Consider the following 24,648-nt stretch of genomic DNA (forward strand, 5'->3'; position numbering starts at 1 on the left):
CCCATAGAATGGGTGTAGTGGAGATGAGGATAGTGAGATGGATGAGTGGCAAGACAAGAAGAGATAGAATTCAAAATGAATCGACTCGGGAAAATTTAGGTGTGGCGCCAATGGGCGATAAGATGAGAGAGAGTAGACTTCGGTGGGCTGGTCATGTGTGTGAAAGGTGGACTAGGTGATTGGGCAAGTCATTACCGATTAATTTTTTTTGTTTTTACTCGTTTATACGTATTGCCACCTGGGTCACTTACAAGTGTCCAAATATACAATTTGACTTAATGAAATATTCAAAACCTTTCACTTGCATGCCATTAAAGGAAAACTACATTCATCATATAAAACTGAAAATTACATAAGAAAGAAATGGAAGCAACAGAAGCACGAAGTATAAAACTACGTGTACCTTGCCTCAGGTTACCCCCAAGGACTTCGTACACCCCAATCCAGGTCCCCTCCATCAATGGCGCATGAGATCTTGGTTCAAGAACACACCTCACAATTGGGGAAACCTAGGCAAAATCCTTAGAGAGCATCACATGGGATTTCCTTGACCAAGGCTCAACGCATAAGCATGAGGCAAGGACCTAGTGCTAGGGCTTTTGTGGCTTGGACGCGCCACCCCTTAGGGTTAACTCTTTCCTAAACCCTAATTTGGATGAGAAAATAAGAGAGAGAGAGAGAGAGATTTGGTAGAGAGATAGAGTGTGAGAGTTAGAACCCCATAGCTAGTATTTATAGGGTTTCTAAGGTTAGGGTTTTGCCATCATCATGAAGTTTAATCTTGACGTTTGATCTTGGAGACCTATGGGGTGAAGAGATCTCAATCATTGATTCCCTAAATCAGCCATCATGATTAAAGGAATCATTCATTCCCTAAATCAGCCATCCTTTCCCATCAAATTTTTTTGTGTAGAGAAAGCAATCAATTTCTTACACATTCCTAATTTGAAATCAATCACATTCAATTTCTTACACCATTCTTTTTTGAAATCAATCAAAATCTCTACACAAAAAGGTTTCTTAAAATATCAAGTCAACATATGGCATAATTGCCATTATTTTAGGAAAGTATGGAGGAGGTGGGTCGCCATGTGGGCCTTACACCCCCACAATGGTGGACCCAATGAAGTCAATGGGCTCCCAATACCCTAAACATAATTTTGAGATAATAAAATAATTTTTATAAAAACTCCAAAAATAATAAATCCAGGAAATTGAATTTTCTCTATTTAAAAATCATATTTCAATAAAATAAAATACCTAGAAAGGTCTAAAAATTCATTTTAATATCTGAAAAATATTTAAAACATATCTAAGAAAGTTTGATGGGAATTGGATCTATTGAGTTAGGATTATGACAAAAACATTGAGAACTCCACCCTCTCACTGCACCTTTTCAAACTGACCCAACCTATTCCATGACCCACAACCCATCGTAGGGGTTCATGATTGGACTATCAAAGACAGCCAATAAGTAGAGAAGATACTATCCTAGACCATGGATTATAGGTCCCTCCCTGAGGACAAGTTCATAGCCCATTTCAGCAGTATGTTTCATAGGTCCTTCCAGCACAATCCAGGCTTACAGGGAGTCATCTCTTTCGTACATGTACACGTTACACACCCTTATTCAAAGGGTCGCTTTCTGAACGGCTATCTAGTGTACATGCTGTGTGATGGTAATGATGAGGATTTAGACCCTTGTCCTCTCAGGCCATCCATCACAGATAGGGGTCAAATCCATGTTCTTTGGCCAACTATCTTGGGTATATCTCCAACTTCATCTAGGGATAACCCCACATCGAAACCTTTATCGGTTGTGCTTACACGATGCCTAGGACTAGACTTCACATTGAGTCATAGCCTGTTAAAACTCATGTGAGTCTCAGGCATTGTTAGTGCCCCACAGTCCAAGCTGGACCATACTCCCACTGGAGTCAATAATTCATTATATATTTTTCAGTACATGCTCTCATAAGGCCTTTAAATGGCTACAAAATCCTAACGTCTCCCACTTGGCCTTTGAAGGCCTTGCAGTCTCTCTTCATCACTTTCTCTCAACCCCATTCCATGTACTTGTTTAGCAAACACATTCGCCACTAACCCCTTAGTTAAAGGGCCGCAATCATTGCCTCTGTGGGGAAATACACAATCTCTATCTCTCCAAGTTCGACCTCGTTCCGAATGTAATAGTATGCCGACTTGATGTGCTTGGACTTCTTGTGGAAACGTCTCTTTAGATACACATATTGTCGATTGGTTGTCATAGAAGATTCTCATACACGGGCATATCACAGGCTCAACATAAGCTGATTGAGAAACTTCTTTATCCATGCAGCATCCTTGACTACTTGACAACACACCACGTATTCGGATTCCATAGTGGATAGTGCCACCACATATTGTTTCTTGGACATCCAAGAAATTGCCCCGCCTGCTAGCATGAAGACATACGCAGATGTCGACTTGGCGTCATCAAGGTCTCCTTGATAGTCCGCATCTGAGTACCCTTGTATAACTATGTCCGTCCCCCTCCATATGTGAGTGCATAGTCTACAGTCCCTCTCAAATATCTGAGTACTCTCTTAACTGCTTTCTAATGTTCCAATCCAGGATTACATTGGAAGCGGCTAATCACACTCATGGGAAATGACAGGTCGGGTCTGGTTCCTGACATTGCATACATGAGTGACCCTACTGCGATGCGATGTGACACTCTTTCCATGGCTTTCTTCTCATACTCTTTAGTCGGTCACATTTGCAGGCTTAATTTGGTCTTTTTATCTATAGAGGTAGATATGGGCTGACATTTGTCCATCTCAAACTTTTCCAACACCCCCTTTTGCAATAGGTGGCCTGGGAAAGTTGAATGGTCTGCTTTTGTCTATTTCTTGTTATCTTTATGCCCAATACATATGATGTTTCCCCTAAGTCTTTCATACCAAAGTGTTGCGAAAGGAAATCCTTAGTCTCCCTAACTAGAGCCATTGAGCTACTGACAATCAACATATCATCCTCATATAATGAGATAAAAGCCACACCACTTGCCTTAACATAGATGCAGTAATCCTCCTGGATGGAGACGAATCCTGCCCTAGGCAAGGCCTCTTGGAATTTTATGTACCACTATCGCGAAGCCTGATTAGGGCTACAAAGGGATTTTCTAAGTCTACATACTAAGTCCTCTTTTCTTTTCTCTTTGAAGTCCTCAAGTTGTTGCACATAAATTTCCTCCTCAAGCTCCCCATTCAAAAAGGTTGTTTTGACATCCATTTGGTGGAGCTCAACGTCAAAATGGGCTCCTATGGCAATCCGGATCCTAATTGGACGGAATTTAGCAATTGGATAAAAGGTTTCATTGTAGTCTATCCCTTCCTTTTGGGTGAACCCTTTGGCTACAAGTCTGGCTTTGTATTTCTCTAGTTTTCCTTCAGAGTTCAATTTTTTCTTGAACACCCACTTGCATCCTATAGACTTTCGGTCATGAGGTAGAGGCACTAATTCCCAAACCCAGTTTTGAATAATGGAGAGGTATTCTTCATTCATAGCTTTTACCATTGGGTGCTTTCAAGACTGGATAATACTTATTTATAGGTTGAAGGCTCATCGCCTGGTTCTTCCGCAATTCTTTCGTAGTGTTCCCCCAGACAGGTGAAAAATCAGGTGGTCTTCTAATTCGGTTGCTTCTCCTAAGGGCTTGTGGTTCGGGTTCTCGAGTTTCAACCTTGTCACTAGCTATCTCAAAGAGATCGACTTTCTTGCGACTACATCTTGCTTCGAGAAACTCATCCTTGAAGAAGTGAGCATCCGTACTCTCTAGGACTGCTCCATTCTCTAGGTTGAAGAAACGATAGCCTTTACCATGATTTGGGTATCCTATAAAGATGCACTTGATGGTTTAGGATCCAGCTTGGTTCGGTTTTGGTATGGGATTAGGACATGGGCCGAGCATCCCCATACTCTAAGATAGTCAAGGGACGGATAATGACTAGTGAAGATTTCGCATGGAGTTAGTGGGGCTGCCTTTGTGGGAAGCAAGGGCGGAAATCTTCGGTCAAGTCTAGGGTTTGCTGAATTTAGACCAGCCTTTTTCTGATTTCCACCAAGATTTTGTTGATTTTAGGCCAAGGTTTACTGAATTTAGCTTGGAATTTATTGATTTCATCCTAGGAATGTTGATTTTTTTTGCATAGGGGTTTATGATTTTGGTGGATTGGCATATTTTGGTTGACCAAACTGTTCAACAAGATGGTGAGAACAAAAATGTCTGATGAATGGAGTCAAAGTATTGTATTACCTAGTTATAGGAACAAAGGAGACATACAAAATTGTTTGAACTATCAAGGCATCAAACTTATAAGCTACACAATGAAGCTGTTGGAGAAAACGATTGAGCAGCAACTAAGACATGAAACTTGTGTATCAAAAAATCAATTTGGTTTTATGCATGGGAGGTTAACAATTGAGGCTATTTTTATATTTAGGCAATTGATTGAGCAGTTTAAGGAGAAGAGAAAAGACTTGCACCGGGCCTTTATTGATTTAGAAAAAGCATATGATAGGGTACCTAGAGAGTTAATTTGGTAGGGTGATGGAAAAGAAATAAGTCTCTAGAAGATATATCAACATGGTGGGAGATATATACAAAGGAGCGCTAATTAATGTGAGGATAACTAGTGGAAGGAAGTGAGTTTTTAGTGACAACAGACTTATATTAAGGGTCAGTGTTGAGCCCATAGCCCTTTGTTTTGGTTATGGATGAGTTAAGTAGGCATCTACAGGATAAATTATCGTAGTGTATATTGTTTATGGATGATGTAGTTTTGATTTATGGGATTAGAGATGGCATCAACATAAAGTTAGAACTTTGGAGGGGTGTTCTGGAATCTAAATGTTTTTAAATTAGCCGGATTAAGGTAAAGTATATGAAATGCAAGTTTAGCAAAATTGACGGCCAAGAAGTACCTAAAAGAGATTTTTTTTGGTATCAGGGTTCGATAATTCATGAAAATGGAGAAATTGAGGAAGATTTTAAAAAAAATGTGGATATGTACTTCCGAAGTTTTATGTAGTCGTCGCATATTAATGAAACTAAAGGGGAAGTTTTGTAGGACAACTGTGAGACGAGCCATGCTTTGTGAGATAGAATGTCGGGCAATCAAGAAACAATATATCCATACAATGAGTGTAGCTGAGATGAGGATGCTGAGATGGATGAGTAGCAAGATAAAAAAGGATAGAATTTAGTGTGAATTCATCCAAGGAAACTTAGGGGTGACTTTAATAGGCGATAAGATAAGAGAAAGTAGATTGAGGTGGTGTCAACCTAGAACAACATCAGTTAGGAGGGGCTATTTGGTTCAAGTGGAAGGCGCAAAAGGATATGGATGGAAGTAGTGAGAATAAATATGGTGCCTTATAGTTTAGCGGAGGGTGTGACCATTGATAGTGCAGAATGGAATAACAAGATTCGTGCAGCTGACCCCAATTTCGTTAGGATAAGGCTCAGATAATGATGATTATGATTTCGACGAACTTGTGGTAGCAAGAAGGAGATGTGGAAGTGGTGCTCTCCTACATCTACCTCGTGATGCTAGAAATGGAGAGATTAAGGATGTCAAGAGGTAGGTGCAGCAGCTTGCACGACAATTTGTTGGCATCAATCATACGCAAGACGGTGATCTCTCCCCCTTCGAAGATTTCGAGTACAACCCTTTTCACTGACGTGCACTGTGTCAGAAGTCGAGTGAAGAGGAAAATGATAGAAGACCCTAGATGTGGGGGATATCACTCTAGAGTTTTCAATTTGAATATGGATATTCTTGAGTTTGACTGTTAGCCTTAAACCAAGGAGTTTATAGACTGGTTAAATACTGTAAGAAAAGTTTTTTATTAGAAGGAGGTCCCTGAAAATAAAAAAGTAAAAAATTATTGCCATAAAGTTGAAGGTGCCTCGGCATGGTGGGAACAACTTAGGGGCTACAAGGGAGAGAATGTTACAGCCCAAAATTAATATCTGGTAGAGGATAAAAGAGAAATTAAAGAAGAAATACCTACCGTAAAATTATCTGCCCTCCCTTTATCATAGGATGAATAACCTTCATCAAGGAGAAATGAATTTAAGTGGGCTGAGAACATCTATAGAAGATGTTGTGGTGCTACTATGTTACTGGACTTTAGATGAAGTTTACAACCTTGCAATTAAGATTGAAGCTCAGCAAAGGCATCCATCATCAAGGTGGGCGCAGCGCAGTGTGGTACAAGTGGCCATGGAAGTGTTTTTAAAGGGAGAAATTGGTATGTGGTGGTTGGACAGACCTCATGACCTGCTGGTTCATCTAAACAGCAGGATATTAGATTTTTTTTTTCATTGGGGAAGGGGTTAGGGGGGGGGGGGGGGTTCTAGTTGCCCGAATCACTGAAATTTCAACATTACTAAGTGTGTCAAATGTTCGGGAATCAGATACGTCTTCTTAGCGCGTGAATAGAAAATTTGTGAACCTTGTTGAGGAGTTTCTTGAAGAAGACAGCTACCTATCTTTTGATGGAGACCATGTTTATGCTGAAGAACCTGAGAAAGAAGAGCTAGAAGGGAGATTTAGTGACCATAGTGAGGCTTTCATGATCTTGTGCAACATGATTACACCCCAAATAGCAGATGAGGCAGATTGGTTGCGCACCAATATTTTTCACATCCGATGCACAACCTATGCGAAGTTTGCAATCTTATCATTGATGGGGGCAGTTGGTGAAAATATTGTTTCTCAAGTGATCATAGACTAGATGAAGTTCTAGATAGAAAACCATAGACCACTCAACGCCATACAAGATATTTTGGTTCAAGAAAGTAAATGAGGTAATAGTTTCTAAAAGTTGTCTAGTTTCTTTTTCATTTGGAAAGCACTACAAAGATGAGATATGAGGGGATGTCATTCCTAGGGATGCGTGTCATTTATTATTGTGCAGGTTGTGGCAGTATGACATGCGCACTATTCATGATAAGTTTAAAAACACTTTCTTTGTCAAAGATGGGGGTTTTAGGTCCACATAAGAAGGAAAGTACCTCCAGATTAGATGAGAGTTGTACTAACCTTTTTTCTTTGGTGGAGTTAATGGAGAAGATCATTTCAACGTGATTTATAGCAAAAGGAAGAGAGCAAAGTCTCTAACTTGAAATCCTAGTTTGGATGTGAGGACGAACCTTAGGGTTCTTTTTTTGTTGCTTGTACTTAGCCTGATAGCTTGCTGATTTTGCGTAGGTTCTATCCAAAAACAGTAGATTGTGGACTAGGATTCTCCACCGATCTTCAATACATGCTCAGATCAGCAACAAGATCTTTTAGGAGAACCGATCTGTTATAAGGTACAAGATGAAGATGAAGATGTTTTGGAAGAGGATCTTGCCTGTGAAGAATATCAAGAGAAGGCAGTAGCAGAACTAATCAAAATCAAGGCCCACTGAAGATCTCAAGGATATCAAAGAGGTAGAATATTCAAGTGAGGTAAGCATTGGAATCAGAGTAGCACAACGGAGGCATGGTGGACTCGTAAATCGCAAATTATGGTCCTGGATTTAAAGAGTAATAAAATTAATGTCGAGAAGCCTCTTAACGGCCATAAAATTGGGTTTGAAGTTTCCTACACGCTTTTCAATGCGAGTTTAGGGATAGCTGAATTTGATAAATTTGGATAAATTCCGCACTATAGAAATGAGGATCCATTTTTTAGGATTTCGTCTTTACTACAAATAATGTTTGAGCCAATAAAGAAGAAGGTTGAAGAATATAGTTTTGATGTTGAATTCATCTTCACACACTTCAAAACTCCATAACGAGTTCTCTTCCGCTAGGGGAGTGAGGTGCAAGACGAAATAATTCTTATTTTTAATTGTTTTTTAATTTCAAAAGATGTTTATTTTAATTTTAGATTTTATTTTTAGGGTCTGAAGTTTTTTAGGGATTTTCTTTGTTTTATATATATATATATATATATATATATATATATATATATATATATATATATATATATATATATATATATATATATATATATATGTTTTTAGGATTTTGAGAGTTGTTTTGAAAAGTAGTTTGAGTGCTTATGGAGTATTTTATTTTATCTTAGGTTAAATGCCATTACAAGTTTTGTGTTCAAGTTGGCACTATGTTGTAAATTCATTATGAATTTTGTGTTCAAGTTAAATATAAATAAAGGTGAAGGGCCTAGGGTCATTCACGTGAGTTAGGGAAGAAAAAATGGAGCTTCAGTTTGGAGCCACAGTTAGGGATTTTGGGAAGGAAACCAGGTTTCTCTCAACTTGTACTTGTGCTTTGCTGGAAATTTTTAATTTTCTGTTTACTTCATCAAATACCTACATAATTTTTCTATTTTGTAGAAACAATGAAGCAGATGTTTATTCTTTACTGCCTTAAATACAATAATCCAGATGTTTAGTTCCTTTTTGTTTTTGAGAAATTTGTTTTGATGCTTGCTCATCTGCCATAGTAGATTTATTGGAAACCTACTCTCAAGTCTAAAGGCATAGCACATATCAAGATCATCACGTCCTAGTTTCAACTATGCCATAGTTCTTAGCCTCTTTCCCTTTTTTTTGTCTTGGTAAGAATGGACTCTTTTCAGTATGATGCCTTTGGGAACAAGGTTATCCAAAGTTTCATTGATTTTTATTCCATTGACTATATTGCTTTTCTGTTAGGAACCTATGGGTTTATTTGGTTTATCTTTGAGGGTATGAATTCCTAAAACAAACGTTATAATATAATCAGTGTTGCTTGTTTGACCTTGACAATATTCTTAGTTCAGTCTGGCTTCTTTGAAGTTGTTTGCTGTCACTTATTCACAATCTTGATTGATCCTTCTCTGGCTACTTTTCTAGGGCTCTTCCTAGAGAGTTCCTAGTTGGGAAGTTTCTCACGCTTTTGCCCCCTTCACTTATCCTTTCATGTAATTGCTATATCCATTTTATGTTTTTTGTTCACCATGGTAGCATCCGACTTTGATTTCTCTTTTTATAAAAATATTAACCTGTTTCGCTCATTTAAATGCTAGCACAATAATGTGATAAAGACTTCTATTTTCTAATAATTTATACTTAAAATATGCTTGTTTTTGTCTATGATCTTGTTCCTCATTCAGTTAGCAGTTTTAATAGGCTATCCATATTGCTGGTACCAAGGGAAAGGGATCGACTGCAGCATTCATATCCAATATTTTGAGGAAAGAGGGGTATTCAGTTGGTTGTTATACTAGGTATGATGATATAATTTAATACCATTTGTTTATCATGTTTCATGCTTCAAATAGCTATTTTGTGGTTTTCCCTTTTCTTGTAGTCTTGCGTCAGCAATGTATTGAGTAATCTTTTCCACTTGATAGATTTTTGGGAGTTTGTATGTTCTTAGAAGTCATAATATATTGGTAATTGTTATGCTAATTTAAAGACTCTTGCTACAACAGCTAGCATGGAAGACATGTATCTTCCAATTGATTATGTGAATAAAAATTGCTGTCATTAGTTTAGACCTTGAATAATGTTAGTTAAATGACTCAGAAATATTCTATAGTGAATTGTAGAAATTGTAACCTCAAGTTTGATACTTGGATTAGTTAACTAGTTATCTATAAGGGCCTATTTGATAACTGGATGCAAGTTCATGAACTGTAAATTTGAAGTTCCTAAAGAACTCTAAATTAGAAATTACTTAAGAAGTTCCTGGTTTCTGTGTTTGATAACCTCCTGGGAAGTTAAGAAGTTCCTGGTTTCTGTGTTTGATAACCTCTTGGGAAGTTAAGAAGTTCCTGGTTTCTGTATTAGATAACCACTTAGGAAGTTAAAGAACTGGGTATCTGTATCAGATTTGCTTCAAGTAATAAGCAAGATGTAAAAAGTTAAAATTGAGACCTAGATATTATTTATTTTTTATTAATTTGTAGAATATTATTTTTTGGGATACAATATCAATTGAATTTTTTTATTAATTTGTATAATATTAGTTTTTGAGATACAATATCCATTGAAAGTAAAGTGTGTTGGATTGAGAGAGAAAGAGAGAGTGTTATGAGAGTTCTATTGATGAGTGAGAGAAGCGTTCTAAAGAAAGAAATATTTGTACATCAATTGAAGCAGATGTTGCATGATAAACTTCATTGCACCTTAAACTTGAAGCAGTCTGTAGACAATGTCAAGCACAACCTCAATTCAATATTATGTACCAAATCACTAGTTTCATAATCGACTGTCTCAAAAAATAGAAATCAATATATTTTCTTAACTATTGTGGGTATACAATTTGTTAAGTCTTTTTACAAATATGAATTGGAATAGGTGTTTAAATTTCATAAGTAGGTTGTCGATGACTTTTTTCTTAAACCGATTACAAACTCTCTCACCACCGTCCATATCCCAACCTCAAAAATATATCTTATTCAACAATAAAACAGCGTTGTTATTTGTCCCACAATGTTCCCAACATTAAAAAAAAAGAAAGAAAAAGATTTAAACAACAATTAGAACTTTAATGAAAGGAAAGACTAGATGCTTCGGAAGACAGTCTTGAGATGCCGAGATCCCTTGAGTAAGACATTGACACTTATTTCTTCCCCCTTCCACATGGCTTCAATCCGAAGTATTCTTGCCAACTATCTTCTCCACTTCGTTGAAGTATATAGGCAAAGACTTGCCTCTGTACTTAGTCACATAAGTAAACTCCTGCAAGAAGAACACACATGTATTGAATTTGTGTGAACATTGCACCTAAACTTGCAAAACAAATTGCAGTTGAGTACCTTATCAATATACCCAAAAAGCTTATGAGGTGTATTACTCACCATCAATCCATGCATAATACAGGCAAACAGTTATTATTCACAGAAGACCAACAATATGGCCTTTTGAACCCTTCAAAATAGATAGTCACATGAACACATGCACACACACACACACCTCTACCCCAAAACAGTCCTGAGCTGTGTTTGGATGCATGTGCTGCAGTAACAGTCTATGGTAGCAAAATGCACGCTCAAACCAAATTGAGCCTTTCATTTTGCTTTGTTCCATTTGTTTTAGATACTGAAGCATGTGGTTGAAAGCAACACTTTGACTGCCTTCTTGAAATACAAGACATTCAAAATGCTGAACGTTTGTGCATTTCTATAAAAAAACAGAATCCAAAAGAAGAAAATTTCACCAACTAAATGAGATCACCCACACACTCGTCCCAGATGGAAGGCAAAAAAGGTGTGCGATGCAAAATACCTGAAGAATCTAAATCATGAAAGGAACATTTCCTCAAAATTTCTAGGTGTAAAGACAAATAAACTAGGGAACCATGACATACCCATTTATCAACCAATTCCTTGGCCAGCTTCCTATTTGATGTGGTCTTTTCATCAGATCATGACAAAAACATAATGACCTTGCATGGTACCGAAATCAAATTTTAGTCCCACTACTTCCATTCACAGACTACAAAGATCTGTAAAAAAAAGCTAGTTGGTAGCAAACCTTCCCCAAGCCATTTTTTTTAAGTTGTTCTGTCAAACTGCTCCACATCAATCGGCAACTGTATCATACATGCAACACAAGCATGTATCAATCAGATCAGATGCATATAGAACTAGCACTGAAGACCTATATTTCGAACAAATACAAGTAAGGCTCACAGAAAAGCAATCCAATGAATGAAGTTTAAGCATGATGAGGTGCATACATCAGTTAAGATATTCAGTAAAGCAGTTCGGACATTGATATTGGGCAAACATTCATCTAGCAGGGGCTCTAGCCAATTTTTTAGTACAGATAGCACACCGTGATCTAAAAACTCTTGTTGGGGCTACCGTCTATAGAAACAGGCCAAATTTTGAGAAAGAACTCAAACAAGATTTAGGATATCCATAATAAAAATAATGAATAATGTAAATGCCTTTTTTTTTTTTGGAAGGAAAAACTCTTAGTAATTTCAGTGTAGGGTATTAATCAGATTAAAGTTACAATGAAGCAATGAAAGATGTCTGGCAATTTGACAGTAGATGATACATTTGACATTTGTCCTTTCGGAATCCTTATTGGGATGGAAGAGGAGGTCTCTAAGCCAACATGCTTGGATATTCCCCAAACCATCCGAAATATCACATCTTGTTGACTCAGTATCAGCAAAGAATGCATCATGAGGAATCCAATTCCCCAATAAGAGTTCCCAACCTTGTGTGTTATGTCCATAGAAGATGAGGAGATTTGGATTATTGCAATGCCTTTTCACTCAGTGGATCCAATAGTTTTTCTTTGCCAAGTCTACTCCTATCATAAATTCAGCCATAAAACCACGATTCAAGTGCATAAACACCAAAGACACTCCATTCCATCCTTAATTTCCACAAATTTCAATGTGACCATATTTCACTCAAAACGATAAGTCAAATTCCAACCTTATTCCCAGATTTAAAAACTAATGGCTTGCAAACAAAATATAAACAAAAATTTCTTTGCAAACATATTTTATAAGATAACTAGGATTCAAACCCTAATTCCCACCTTGAAAGACTAATTTTGCCATCAAACCTTACTTAGAGAGATGAAATTCAGACCTTTTTTTTGGGTAAGTAATGAAATTCAGACCTTAATTCCCGCACTGTTCACTGATGCTAGCTGCATTTTTCTGTTTCACATTTTACTCATTAGATAACTCAAATTCAAAACCCCATTTCTTTGTTTATATAAAATATCCAACGATTCACAAAATCAATCAATCTAACTTTGTAGTATTGACAATAATTTATCGCCAAACTCGAACTCCAAAAAATGTAAAAAGTAACCCAACTCCAAATTCTTTACCTTTTGAACTCTTGCCAAGCCTTCTCTCTGAAGACTTTGCCCTAATTTTCTTCTCCTTGTGCGCCCTTTCTTCCTTTGGTTTCCTCTTCTTGCTCGATCCCTCCTTTCCCTTCAACTTTCCAGCTAAAAAACCTTCGTTTTCCTTAACTTCATCAGCCCAAAAAATCATTTTCAGACGAGCTTTCCTTGTTACTCTTCTTTATGAGCCTCTTTCTAGGTTTAGCTTTAGGCTCATCTTCTTCACCAGAATCCATGACTGGCGTGGGTGATCGCTCCGTTTGCCAATCGTCTTCTTCTGGTTTTGAACCCATGTCCGGATCCATCAATGGCTCTCCATCCTCATCACGGTAACTGAATTGAAAAAAACAAAAAAAAAGGAATAATTATTATGGAAATTCACGCTGAAAAAAATGGCAAAAAAGAATTGGGAAAATCAGTGAAATAAATTGAGCTCACGGATCATCTTCATATGCCATGACTAAGAACTTGAGCTGTGGAAGAAAGACGAATCACTGGCTTCGCAGGGAAGAGAAGGGATTTTCTAGGGCTTTCAGAACAAAAATCTTTATCCGGTGGAAAATCTATGAACGAAGAGAGGGGTGCTCAACGGCGAAGAGAGGGGTGCTCAGCGGCGAAGAAGAGAAAAGAGGCTAGGGTTATCGAAGGAGAGGAAGTTACGAACTTCCAATTTTGAGTTCTGCCCTTTGGGTTTTACAAAAGGACTTGAGAAGATGAACAGTAAATTGAAGTTATGATTTGAAGTTCTCATTTTTTATCAAACATGAAAGTTGAACAGTACTAAGAAGTTCTCAACTTCCAGGAAGACACTTCCTGTTATCAAGCACGCCCTAAACATCAGAAAATACTGCTTCTTTTAGATAGGAATAGCTTGTATCATCCGATAAAAAAATTTGTGAAAAAATTATTAGTTAATTTAAAACTGACACTAAATGATACGAAAATGAAGTTGCCTTTCATACTTTAAAACCTGCTCAGATGTTATAATCTCATGATGTCTATCACATTGCTGAGCTACCCGCAGTTTTATGGTACTAGGTGTGTTATTTTTGAACTTCAACAATGTGAATTGCAGGAACCTGCCAGCTTCATATGAGCTGCCATTATTGTTCATGGGGAAATCTATCCAAATACCTATGAGAGATGAATTATTTTACATTCTACCTATATCTTTTGATTTAATTTCGAAATGCTCATCCAAATACACATGGTCGTGACTTGGAATAGTTGCAATTGGGTAAAATATTAAATAGTTGATGTTGCATAAGTATTGTGATTAATTTCCCCCTTTTTTGTAGAAGTTCTAGAATCCTTGATTTGGTGATTATGATTCAAAATAGTCTCACTGAGATGATGTATGGAAATGCTGACTGAAAACCTTTCTTTTGCAATTTCATTTTCTGTTACATTTCTGCCACATTATCCTCTTGATTGCCTCTTTTGTTGCCAGGGTGTGTAGTGTTGAACCTTCAAAATCATTCGATTTACATTTTGATTTGGGCTAAGTTGCACTGGTATGGTTATGGACACTGCAACGACATCATTTTTTTATGTTTCACACATTCATTGAAATCACTAGATGCGGATACAGAATTCATTTCTAAGAATCTCTGCATCAATAGGTTTTTGAGAAGATTTTAGTTCTAAACCCATAATTGAAACTAGACAAGTTTAAAATTTGTCCAAACGAAACCGTAAAATTTGGCTTGTATGCTGATATATGAGAGATGACCGATACTCCTTGAGTTGGCAGTGGTGTAGTGCAAGATGAGATCAAGGAATATATCTCTGTGGCGTCTCTTTTTGCTTTGGTTCTCATTTTGAATGTTGAATACTGTAAATTTGCACTCTTCCATATTCTTTGTACAATGTATTTATGTAACATAGGGATTTAGAAAATGAAAAGAAGCTTCTTTTTTGTTGGGAGAAGGCTTTGATGATGATGAAAAAAGAAGCTTCCTTTTCTTTTGGAGGTCAATGCTTGGAAATATGGAGTTCGATTAAATGTCTAACAAAAATGTGTGAAGTTGAAAGAAATGTAAGAAAATATAAAAACAAAATAGAGGTATTTGATGCTTGTCCACCAAAACTTTACTGTGCTAAATGGAGGCTACTCCATGGAATGTATGTGGTCCAAGCTCAAGCTGGTGCATTTGGAGCATGCTTAATCTAGTCAAATTGATATGTGAGCAGGACTTGTAAAAACTCACTGGTTACGGAATTCAGGGCTCTACCACAATAAGGAGTTGTATTAAGTGTTCAGAAAAATTGGGTGGAGCTCAAAGAAATGTGAAAAGGTAGAAATATAAATTTCTCAAGATTACTGTTGTTGTTGTTTAATGCAGGCAAGTTGTCAGAGAAGGGAGAGAGAGAGATGAAAGGAATGAGAGAGAGAGAGGGAGGAGGAGTGATGCGAGACTCCAAATTGGGTCTCACACACCTCTCACACCACTTTTATATTAGAAATAAAATAAAAGGGCAAAACTGCCCATACAAACTAAAATAGGACATATAGGTCCTATTAACTTAAATAAAAAAGAAATAAAAATTAGAAAAAAGGACTTTCAACACTCCCCCTCAAGCTGGTGCATGGATGTCATCCATGCCCAGCTTGGAACAAATTGTTTGAAACAGATTACGACCTAGAGCTTTCATGAAGATGTCTGCCAACTGATCTATAGATTTCACATACAAAGTACACACCTACTTACTAATGACTTTCTCTCAAATAAAATAACGATTTACTTCGATATGTTTAGTTCGCTCATGAAACACTAGATTGCTGTATATATAAGTTGCAGCTTTATTATCACAATACATCTTCATAGGCTCAGCAATAGTAAAACCCATCTCTTGCATCAATGTCTTCAGTCACATTAATTCACATATAGTATATGTCATTGCTCTATATTCGGCCTTTGCACTTCATCTAGCCACAATGTTTTGCTTCTTCTCTATGTAACCAAATTTCTAGCAATAAATGCACAATAACTTGTGGTAGACAGTCTGTTTGATGGTGAAGCTGCCCAATCAGCATCTGAATAACCCTCAATGATCAAATGATTGTTTGATTGTAAATCAGACCTCTACTTGGAGCTCCCTTCAGGTACCTCAAAATTCTACGAACATCATCCTAGTGAGGAATCTTTTGAGAGTGCATTAACCGATTCACTATACTTACTGAGAAAGCATCATCAAGCCTACTAATAGTCAGATGAATCCCAACTAGTCTTCTATACTTTCGTAGATCCTTAAACAACTCCCTCTTATCAGCTAATAATTTTGTATTTGAATCCATAGGAGCATCAACTGATTTAGCCCATAGTAGTTGGAAACGCTTGGGAACCCAAATCGTTTTAGGAACCGGAATCACGGCCAGCTAGACGATTCCTGTCTTAGGAATTGTTGTCCGTACAATATAATCGCGAGGAACGAGATTCTTAGTTTTTGATAATCTTGTTTCGATCAAAATAGATCCAAGTTTCATCCACATATGAAATCGAGATTCTGTCCTCCTTGGAATTGAGATTCCCATCCCCCTGGAATTGACACTCCAAGAGTCAAGATTCATTAATATGCGGAATCGAGTTTCTGACATCTATGGAATCGAGTTTATGACATATGTGGAACAGAGATATGTTGTTGTTTCGCACCATGGTTCTAACATATTTGGAATCAAGTTTCTGAAGTATATGGATCAGAGATATATGCTAGTTTGAGATCAAGATTTAGAATAATATGGACTATGGAATGCATTTGACGATCCCTACTAGGAACCTAGATTTCATTTTTATGGAGAAGAAAGCCACAAGCACTTCTTGAGCCTCATCAACTTTAGAACCTATATTAGATGTCTCTTATTCAGAAGTTTCCCAAATTTTAAAGTGATTGTGTTGACTATTGAGCTTACATTCATTATATACAAAAGGCAAGTATTTCTAAATTTTTATTTTGACTTCATTATTATAAAGACAAAATAGAATTATGTCTACGCCATGGTTTTAATTGTATGTGTTGTATTTACCACTTATATGTTAAATTTAAAGTAAAGGCCATTTGGGGTGGCACAAGTAAAATAATGAAACCCTGCAACCACTAGAAGCATTTGAAAGAAGAGTTCTACTCCAGTTGACATGGAATCAAGATTTAATCCTCATTGAAATCCATATTCAATATGTTTGGGAACGTCTACCCACAATTAATGGGCTCAAGTTTCTAAAGATGTGTTGGATCAAGATTCTGAAATTAAGAAATCGAGTTTCCTTGGTTCGGATAAATGGTTTCTAAAGATGTGTTGAATCGAGATTCCAAAATTAAGGAACCGTCTTTCCTTGGTTCCGAAAAATGGTTTTCGAAGATGTGTCGAATCGAGATTTCGAAATTAAGTAATGAAATTTCCTTGGTTCTGAAAAACGGTTTCCGTGGATATTCCTTAACGGAAACGTGGAATCGGGTTTCGAAATCGGAAATGCGAGGTCGGTGGAGAGATTCCGGTAACTATGGTTTAGCCCCTAGCATTCTAGTCTTTGTCAGAGAATCAGTCACGTACTAACTAATGCCATGTTTTGATCTGGCTGCTTCAATTTCTAGAAAATAACTTAGCTGGTCCAAATATTATGAACATATTGTTTTAGGTGCTTCTTTAAATGAGTGATTTCTTCATGATCATTGCCTATATTGACAATATCATCAACATTACAACTAAGACAAGTATTCTGGAAAATATTATCAACATATACAACTAAGACAATTATCCTGGAGTCCTGCTTCTAAATAAACATGGATGATATGCAGGGTTGCAATGATGAGATCAGTATGCCCCAAAAATTTCACTAAATTTCTCAAACCATGCACGCGGGGGCTGTTTTAGACCGTAATTCTTCAGCTTACATACCTCTTTTGACTCTCCTTGAGCAACAAGCCTAGGTGGTTTTCTCCAAAGACACTTCCTCTTGTAAATCACCATGTAGAGGGCATTCTTCACATTAAGTTGCCACAATGGCCAGCCCTTGTTTGCTGCTACATATATAACTACACAGCTGGATTAAGTTTAGCAGTAGGTGCAAAAGTTTCAGAGTGATCAATGCCAAAAGGTTTGGGCGTATCTTTTAGCAACCAACTTGGCTTTTAATCTCTTGATGGTGCCATTAGCTGATATTTTATTACATAAACCCAGCGAAACCTAACAATTCATTCAAGTTGAGTGCATTCATTTCCACTTCCATTGCTTTTTTCCACCCAATATAAGAAAGTGCTTTCTGATAAGACTTAGGGATAGAAATAGATGATCTAAAGCAAAACTTTGATATGATGGGGACAAATTTGTAAAAGGTAACAGAATGAGCAATGAGATGTTTAATACAAGACCTTACACCTTTACAAATGACAATAGGTGCATTATCATTACTAGACGTAGAATGTGAGTCAGAAGCAGGAAGTAGATTTGTAGGCAAAGATGATGATTGAGTGGTTGGCTGTGTCGGTGGAGGGTGCCCATGTTGTACTTTCCTTCTCGTGTAAACCTTTATAGACTGATCTTGAGGGAGATTTATGATGTGTAGAAGCAATAGGTTTAGCTGATCCAGGCAACTGAGGATGAAAAGAAGTATCATTAGGAATAGGAAGAGGAACTATAAAAGACGAGGACTGTGAGACTTTTTCCGGAGCTGGATCAAAGAAATTCGCATCAATCATGCGACCCTCTTTTGAAAAATAAGGAGTATTTCAGAAAAGGTAACATTAACATGAATAAATTTTTTTCGTAAAGTAGGATGATAGCATCAATAACCTTTCTAAAAGAATGAATACCCATTGAGGATCTAACTTATCATCGCCAGCACCCAACCCATGAACAAAGCAAATACACACTCATTGAGGAACAGCAAATAATGAAATATCAGGTAAGCGAATAGAGTGTAGTGTTTTTCAACTCATAACTGAAGATTGCATTCGATTAATTAAATAGCATGAGGTCAGCAAGGCATCCCCAATAAATATTTGGAACATGGATATTAACCAACAAAGCACGGGTTACCTCAAGTGAATGTTGATTTTTTTTCTTTCAGCAACCCCATTATGTGGAGGAGTATATGTACAAGACGTTAGGTGTAAAATTCTATTATGGGCAAAATAATTTTGAAGTTTTCTGGAAAGATACTCTTGCATTATCATAACGTAATACACACATTCTTATCGAATTTAGTTTGATCTCCTTATGAAAATTAAAGTGGAGAAAATCTCATATCTTTCTTTTATATTTTCAGAAGAAAAAAAATTGAATCTTTGTTTTATGAAATATAGCCATGTCATTCGTGAATGATCATCCACAAAGTTTCAAAATATTTATGCCAAACAAACTTTGTACTCTAGAAGGACTCCAGATATCATAATGAACACTATAAATGGAGCAGGTCTCAGTGTATCAGTTCTAGGACGAAATGACACCATATGATGCTTGCCTTACTGAGAACCCTCACTTTATAAAGTAGACACAAACTCTAAAGAAGGACTAACAACTTCAAGTTATTGAGAGAAGGATGGCCCAACCGACAATGCCATAAGAAGGTAGAAGCAACAAAGTGAAGAGCAACACCAATTAGATTGTCATCCGAATAGTATAGGTCACCTGACTCATACCAGCTGTCAATAGTCGTCCTTGTCCTTAGGTCCTGAGAGACACAAGAAGAGGGGTAAAAGGTTATAGAGCAGTGAAGACATTTAGTTAATTTGCTCACAGACAACAAATTGAAAGGAACTTTTGGAACATTTAGCACATAGGACAATAAAAGGGAAGAAGTAGGCATAACCATACACATGTCCGGACACAGTAGGCAAGGATCCACCAGCCAAAGTAACAAAGGAATTAGAAATAAACTTAGCATGAGATACAAAAGTAGAGGACTCAATAGTCATGTGGTTAGAAGCTTCTGAGTCAATAAATCGAATAATATGTTTTTGAGATGCAAGAAGCACAAAAGTACCTGAGCAAGGGTGGCAGTGGAAGTAGAAGGATGGACACTAGATTGTTGTACTTGTTTAGCAAGTTTGTTATATTCTTCTTTTGTAAGCAAAATAGACTTGCTAGTAGAATTCGACTGTAGGTGATGATTACTAGGCCCATTCAGATAAAAATCATCGCCCTCAAATGTGTAAGTAACTTGGTTTGCGCGAGCAAGCTTACCCTTATCCCATCACTTATCAATTGTATGATTTGTATGTTGTCAACATGTACACTTTCAAGTTCCACGACCCCTGCCTACATTATGTCTACTACGGCACTTGTTGAGTGATGATCGTTCCCTACCTCTGCCTCTGTCACCTTTCGCCACAAATGTAGTTAATGCTGATCCATCACCAATACTCGAGTTAGAAGGTGTAGGGAAGGCAGATATGTTAACATGTGGAATGTGTGTATATACATTATTAACGGTGGGAAACACACTGCTTGCCAAAATCTATCCTCGAACAGGATGGTACTCAAGATTAAGATTCTTCATGTTACTCCCTCTATAATTCTACATCACTTTATATAGGTTGATGGAGATTCAACTCTTCCCACATGCCTCTAAGAGCTCTATAATATTCGTGCGCCCTTTTATTGCCTTGTTACAATTGAAACATTTTCTCAAATAGTTTATATACCCAAGAGATGTTCTTATCTAATGAATATGTTACTTTGGGAGTGTCCTAGATTTCTTTATTGGTGTTAAGAAAGATTAGATTTGCACTTATTTGAGGCTTCATGCTACTCCACCACCGAGTCATGATTATGTAGTTCTCACTCATCCACTCTTCATAACTACTGTCAGACTCACAAGGCTTGACCTTTGTCAAATATCTCAATTTTTCCCTAGCACCAACGGATACTTTTATAGATTGAGCTTATACAACATAATTGTACTCATTTCATTTTATTGAAGTAATTTGTATCCCTACATGTTTAGGAAGATTGAAGGTCAATGGTTTCATGAGTTTAGGAAATAAAAGATAAAGGGGCCAACTAGGGTCAGCCAAATATAATCACTCACACCTAGCCTAGTAGAATGCTAGGAATAGTTATTTTATTATTAAAAAAAATGAGAGAGAAATACTTATCATCAGCCACTTTCTCATATTTTGACCAAACTGTGGTAGCACCACATTATCCGAATCTAAGCTTCACCATGCTGCCACAATTTGAGTAGACTATGGTAGCACCTGTCCATTCTAATAACTTCGGGTTTTTGAGAGAATTTCAGCGAATCATCCATGGTTTCCCACAAACCTCGAAAGTAGGTAAGGATTCCTCTATTGATCTCAATCTCAAAAGAAGAATCACATGAACAACAACATCACCACATTAAATGGAGACACATATGGATTTATTCGGAAAAAAAAAGGAAACCACCCTAGGGTTCAGATTGAACAACCCTACAAAGTAACTGTTGGGGTTTGAGGCCTTTAAAGGCCGTGAGAGCTTGTGTATATTGTTTATAGTGGATTATACACTTCAGTGGGAGTGTGTATCGACTGCCTAGGGGTTAGGCATATGGCACTACCGAAAAGGGTAGAGGGTTATCCCTTGTTGAGGTCAGGGAGTTGCCCAGGGATGGATTGTAGACCAGGAAAGCTGTCTGGTCTCCTACATGCGGATGTAGGCGGGTGAGAGCAAGGGCTACATCTTTAAAAACTTCCGCACGACATGTATATATGACAATTGCGTTATCGAGAAGCAAACCCTGGAAAGGGATAGGTGTAATGTGCATAAAGAGAGTCCCCTTGCACTATAATAATGTGTGCCTGACTCGTTCTTAAGGGAGGGGAATTGTAATCCACATTCTGGGATAGTGTTTCCACTATTTATTGGCTAGTTTTGAGCCAATCATGAGCCCCTGCATTAGACTGTGGTCATGGGTTTGGTTGGATTGGTTTGAGAAGACAGTAGAGAATCACAATTAATGGGTTGGATAGAGTGCCCCTATAGTCACTTATTTTGACCCATTGGTACCAATCTACTTCTAGGTACTTAATTTTTTATTGCTAGAAATGTTCATGTGAATTGTAGAAATTTTCAGAATTTTTAGAAATTTTCAGCACTAAAAACCCTAAGAAGTGTATCTTCGAAATTGTGATTGTGAGGATCTAGGCCCACATGTGCGACACACCTCATAGGTGGGATGTGGAGCCCATGGGTGCCACATGTCACCCATAAGGGTGGCACGGCCTCTACTCTATGTTTTAGGAAAAATATCTTCAAAGCTCCTATTTTTAAGTTTCATTTCACAATAGACCAATGTTTTAAAAGATATTTTGGGACATAAAAATTGTAGATTTTATTTTTTCTAACCCCTTGAGCTAATTTAAACCTGTTTTTTTAGGCCAAACAAATCTAAAAAGACATGCTTTTTCTAAAAGCCATCTTCTCAAACTTCTATAGAGAGAGAACGGCTTCATTGATGTGAGAGGTTAGCAGAAAGAGAGAGAGGTGTTCGGAGAAACACATGAGGAGAGAGATAGAGAGAAGCGGGAAGAGAGAAAAAGAGAAGTTTGGGGTATATAAGTGAAAAGAGAGAAAGGATTGGGTTTAGAAAGAGCATGTCCTTTTCACATTTGTTTAGGTTAAAAAATAGGTTTAAAGAGGCTAGGGGGTTAGAAGATATCTTTTGAAACTTTGGGTTTATCAAAAAATGAAATCCAAAAATAGGGGATATGAAGATGTTTTCCCTATGTTTTATGTTAGATGATCTTTTTCTTTTCAAAAGAAGATTCTATGTACGTATTTTATGTGGGAATTAGTTTTTACCAAAATATTTTATTTTGACTTCTTACAATTTTAAAGAGATAAAAAAAGAAGTTGCATTGTTTTTTTGTTTTTAGATTAGTTTTATCCTAGTTAGACAAGAAGTGGATATGGGTCAAAGATTAAGGGGATAGTTTCCTTATATTCCTCCCTGAATCATGATGGCTGATTTATGAGATGGATGGCTCCGATTTAGTTCTTCTTTACGTCACAGATTTTCTAAATTTCAGGAGGGAAATCTCCTTCAGTCTCTACACAATTCTCAAGCCTCTCTCTTTCTCTCGATTTCTCTCTCCTCCATGCTCCACTCTGTCATCTCATGTCTATCTCTCTCTCTCTCTCCCCTTAAGTAGCACGGCACCCATAAGAAAAATGGGGGTGGCATGCTTAACCCTAGATAGGGTTTGAAGAGAGGAGCATGCCCAGCCCCAGGAAAAGGAGGTGCCTTTATGGAATTTGCCCTAATTGTTCTAAAAGGGGTTCTAGTAAGTCCTAATTGTGCTGTACGCTCTCTAAAACCCTATTTTGAGAAGTATTGCCTAAGGAAGCTTCCTGGCTCCGAAAAATCAGCAAAGACCAATAGGATCGAAGTGCACCATGGTCAAGAAATCGGGTGTGGGGTGTCTTAAGTTCGATGGCAGTGATCCCTACGCATATTCTCGTAAGTCTTCCTGGTTGTTAGCTTTTATTTTTCAATCTTATTTGCATATTTTTTTTATTTTCTATGAGCAATATTTGTATTATAATTGTTAGTAGAAGCTTGATCTTCGTTCCTGGATTGTATTTTTTAAAATTTGAAGTAAAAGTAAAGGTCCTAGGTTGAATTTAGTGTTTTGTTTCGTAATTACATAAGTGTTTTGCAGCACTTGTATGTGAAATTCATATTAACTAATATTCATATTCTATTGCCTTGAATTCCACATAGCCACTTCTCTCAGTAACCCCACTTTTTTTTTGTTAATGTATAGAAAATCAAGAGGGAGAAGATTAAAACAGGAGATTTTTTTTTTTTTGAGGTTTGAAAAGAATATCAAGAAGGAGAAGATTAAAAGGAAAGAAATATTTTAGGATAGAAAAGAAAAGCAAGAGGGAAGAAAATGATCATTGCTTTGATACCATGTCAGAGAAGGGAGAGAATGAGGAAAGGAAAGAGGGAGAGAGTGACATGAGAGTCCCAATGGGGTCTCACGCACCTCTCAAATCTGGCCATACAAACTGAAATAGGACGTATAGATCCTATTACTTGAAATGAAAGAGAAATAAGAATTTGAAAACGGACTTCTAACAATAGTAATGGAATGTATCACGGTCCAATGTTAGGCTCATTTAAATGGAGCATTCTGCTAGTCAAAACTGACTTCATTGCTTTTTGGCACATGGCATCTCCTTGCTGCCCGCATGGATTTTGTTTAGAGTGTAGAGTGGTTGGACATGTTTTTAATCCATACACCAAGTTGAGGTTGAAATTTCAAAGGTTCTGAACAAAATTGTAATTTATGTGCAGTGTGTCTTGGATGGAGGGAAAAATTATTCTTATTTTTTGTTTTTATTCAACTTTAAAGGATTTATATTATAGTTTTAACTTTAAGGTTTATTTCTAGGTTTTTAAGTTTTTTACAGATTCTAGGGTTTTATTTTTTATTTTATTTACTTCATAAGTACTATTCATGATTTCTATTCACTGCGGTAAAACTGTCAGTAGGAAGTTTATGTTAGGATATATATCATCATCATCATTTTAGCCTTTTCCCAACCAATTGGGGTTGGCTACATGAATCTTGGTTCTCCATTCTACTTTATTAAAGGCCATAATCTCAGTGAGGGCATAAGTCCTCATAGAATATATATGGGTCATTTAAATCATTGTATGGACATATAATGTCTTTAAGCATTGAATTATGATATATAAGAGGTTTTTGGGGCCTTGAGAGGGACCGTGCCATATGATTTTTAGAATTTGAAAGACAAAAGCTTAGGCTTTTAGAACCCTAACTTGGGGTAT

The 24,648-nt window shown here is 37.0% G+C and overlaps 1 protein-coding gene and 1 pseudogene across 18 annotated transcripts in view; one reads left to right on the forward strand and one right to left on the reverse strand.

The window, feature by feature from the left end:
* Nucleotides 1–24,648, forward strand: part of GLA1 (Folylpolyglutamate synthetase family protein) — a 63,969-nt gene that overhangs the window by 8,932 nt on the left and 30,389 nt on the right. For 15 of the 17 annotated variants that reach the window (XR_016040128.1, XR_016040129.1, XR_016040131.1 and 12 more), the window contains exon 3: nucleotides 9,173–9,270. Coding sequence is in view for 6 of the 17 variants with exons in the window: in XM_088845943.1 (XP_088702069.1) it covers nucleotides 9,173–9,270 (98 nt within the window). In the remaining 11 variants the exon portion in view is untranslated. Of the gene's footprint in view, nucleotides 1–9,163; nucleotides 9,271–24,648 lie in introns of all 17 variants that reach the window. The other 2 variants (XM_088845949.1, XM_088845947.1) reach the window with 1 other exon arrangement.
* On the reverse strand, nucleotides 11,172–13,417 carry LOC148780402 (uncharacterized; annotated as a pseudogene). Its single transcript, XR_016040095.1, has 5 exons — nucleotides 13,307–13,417; nucleotides 13,008–13,201; nucleotides 11,730–11,842; nucleotides 11,525–11,582; nucleotides 11,172–11,435 (listed from the first exon to the last, which is right to left on the reverse strand). The product of XR_016040095.1 is annotated as an uncharacterized LOC148780402 (transcript).

Source organism: Amborella trichopoda, chromosome 9 (genome assembly GCF_054954075.1).
Source record: "Amborella trichopoda isolate Santa Cruz 75 chromosome 9, AtrichopodaSantaCruz75HAP2 v2.0, whole genome shotgun sequence".
Lineage (NCBI taxonomy): Eukaryota > Viridiplantae > Streptophyta > Magnoliopsida > Amborellales > Amborellaceae > Amborella > Amborella trichopoda.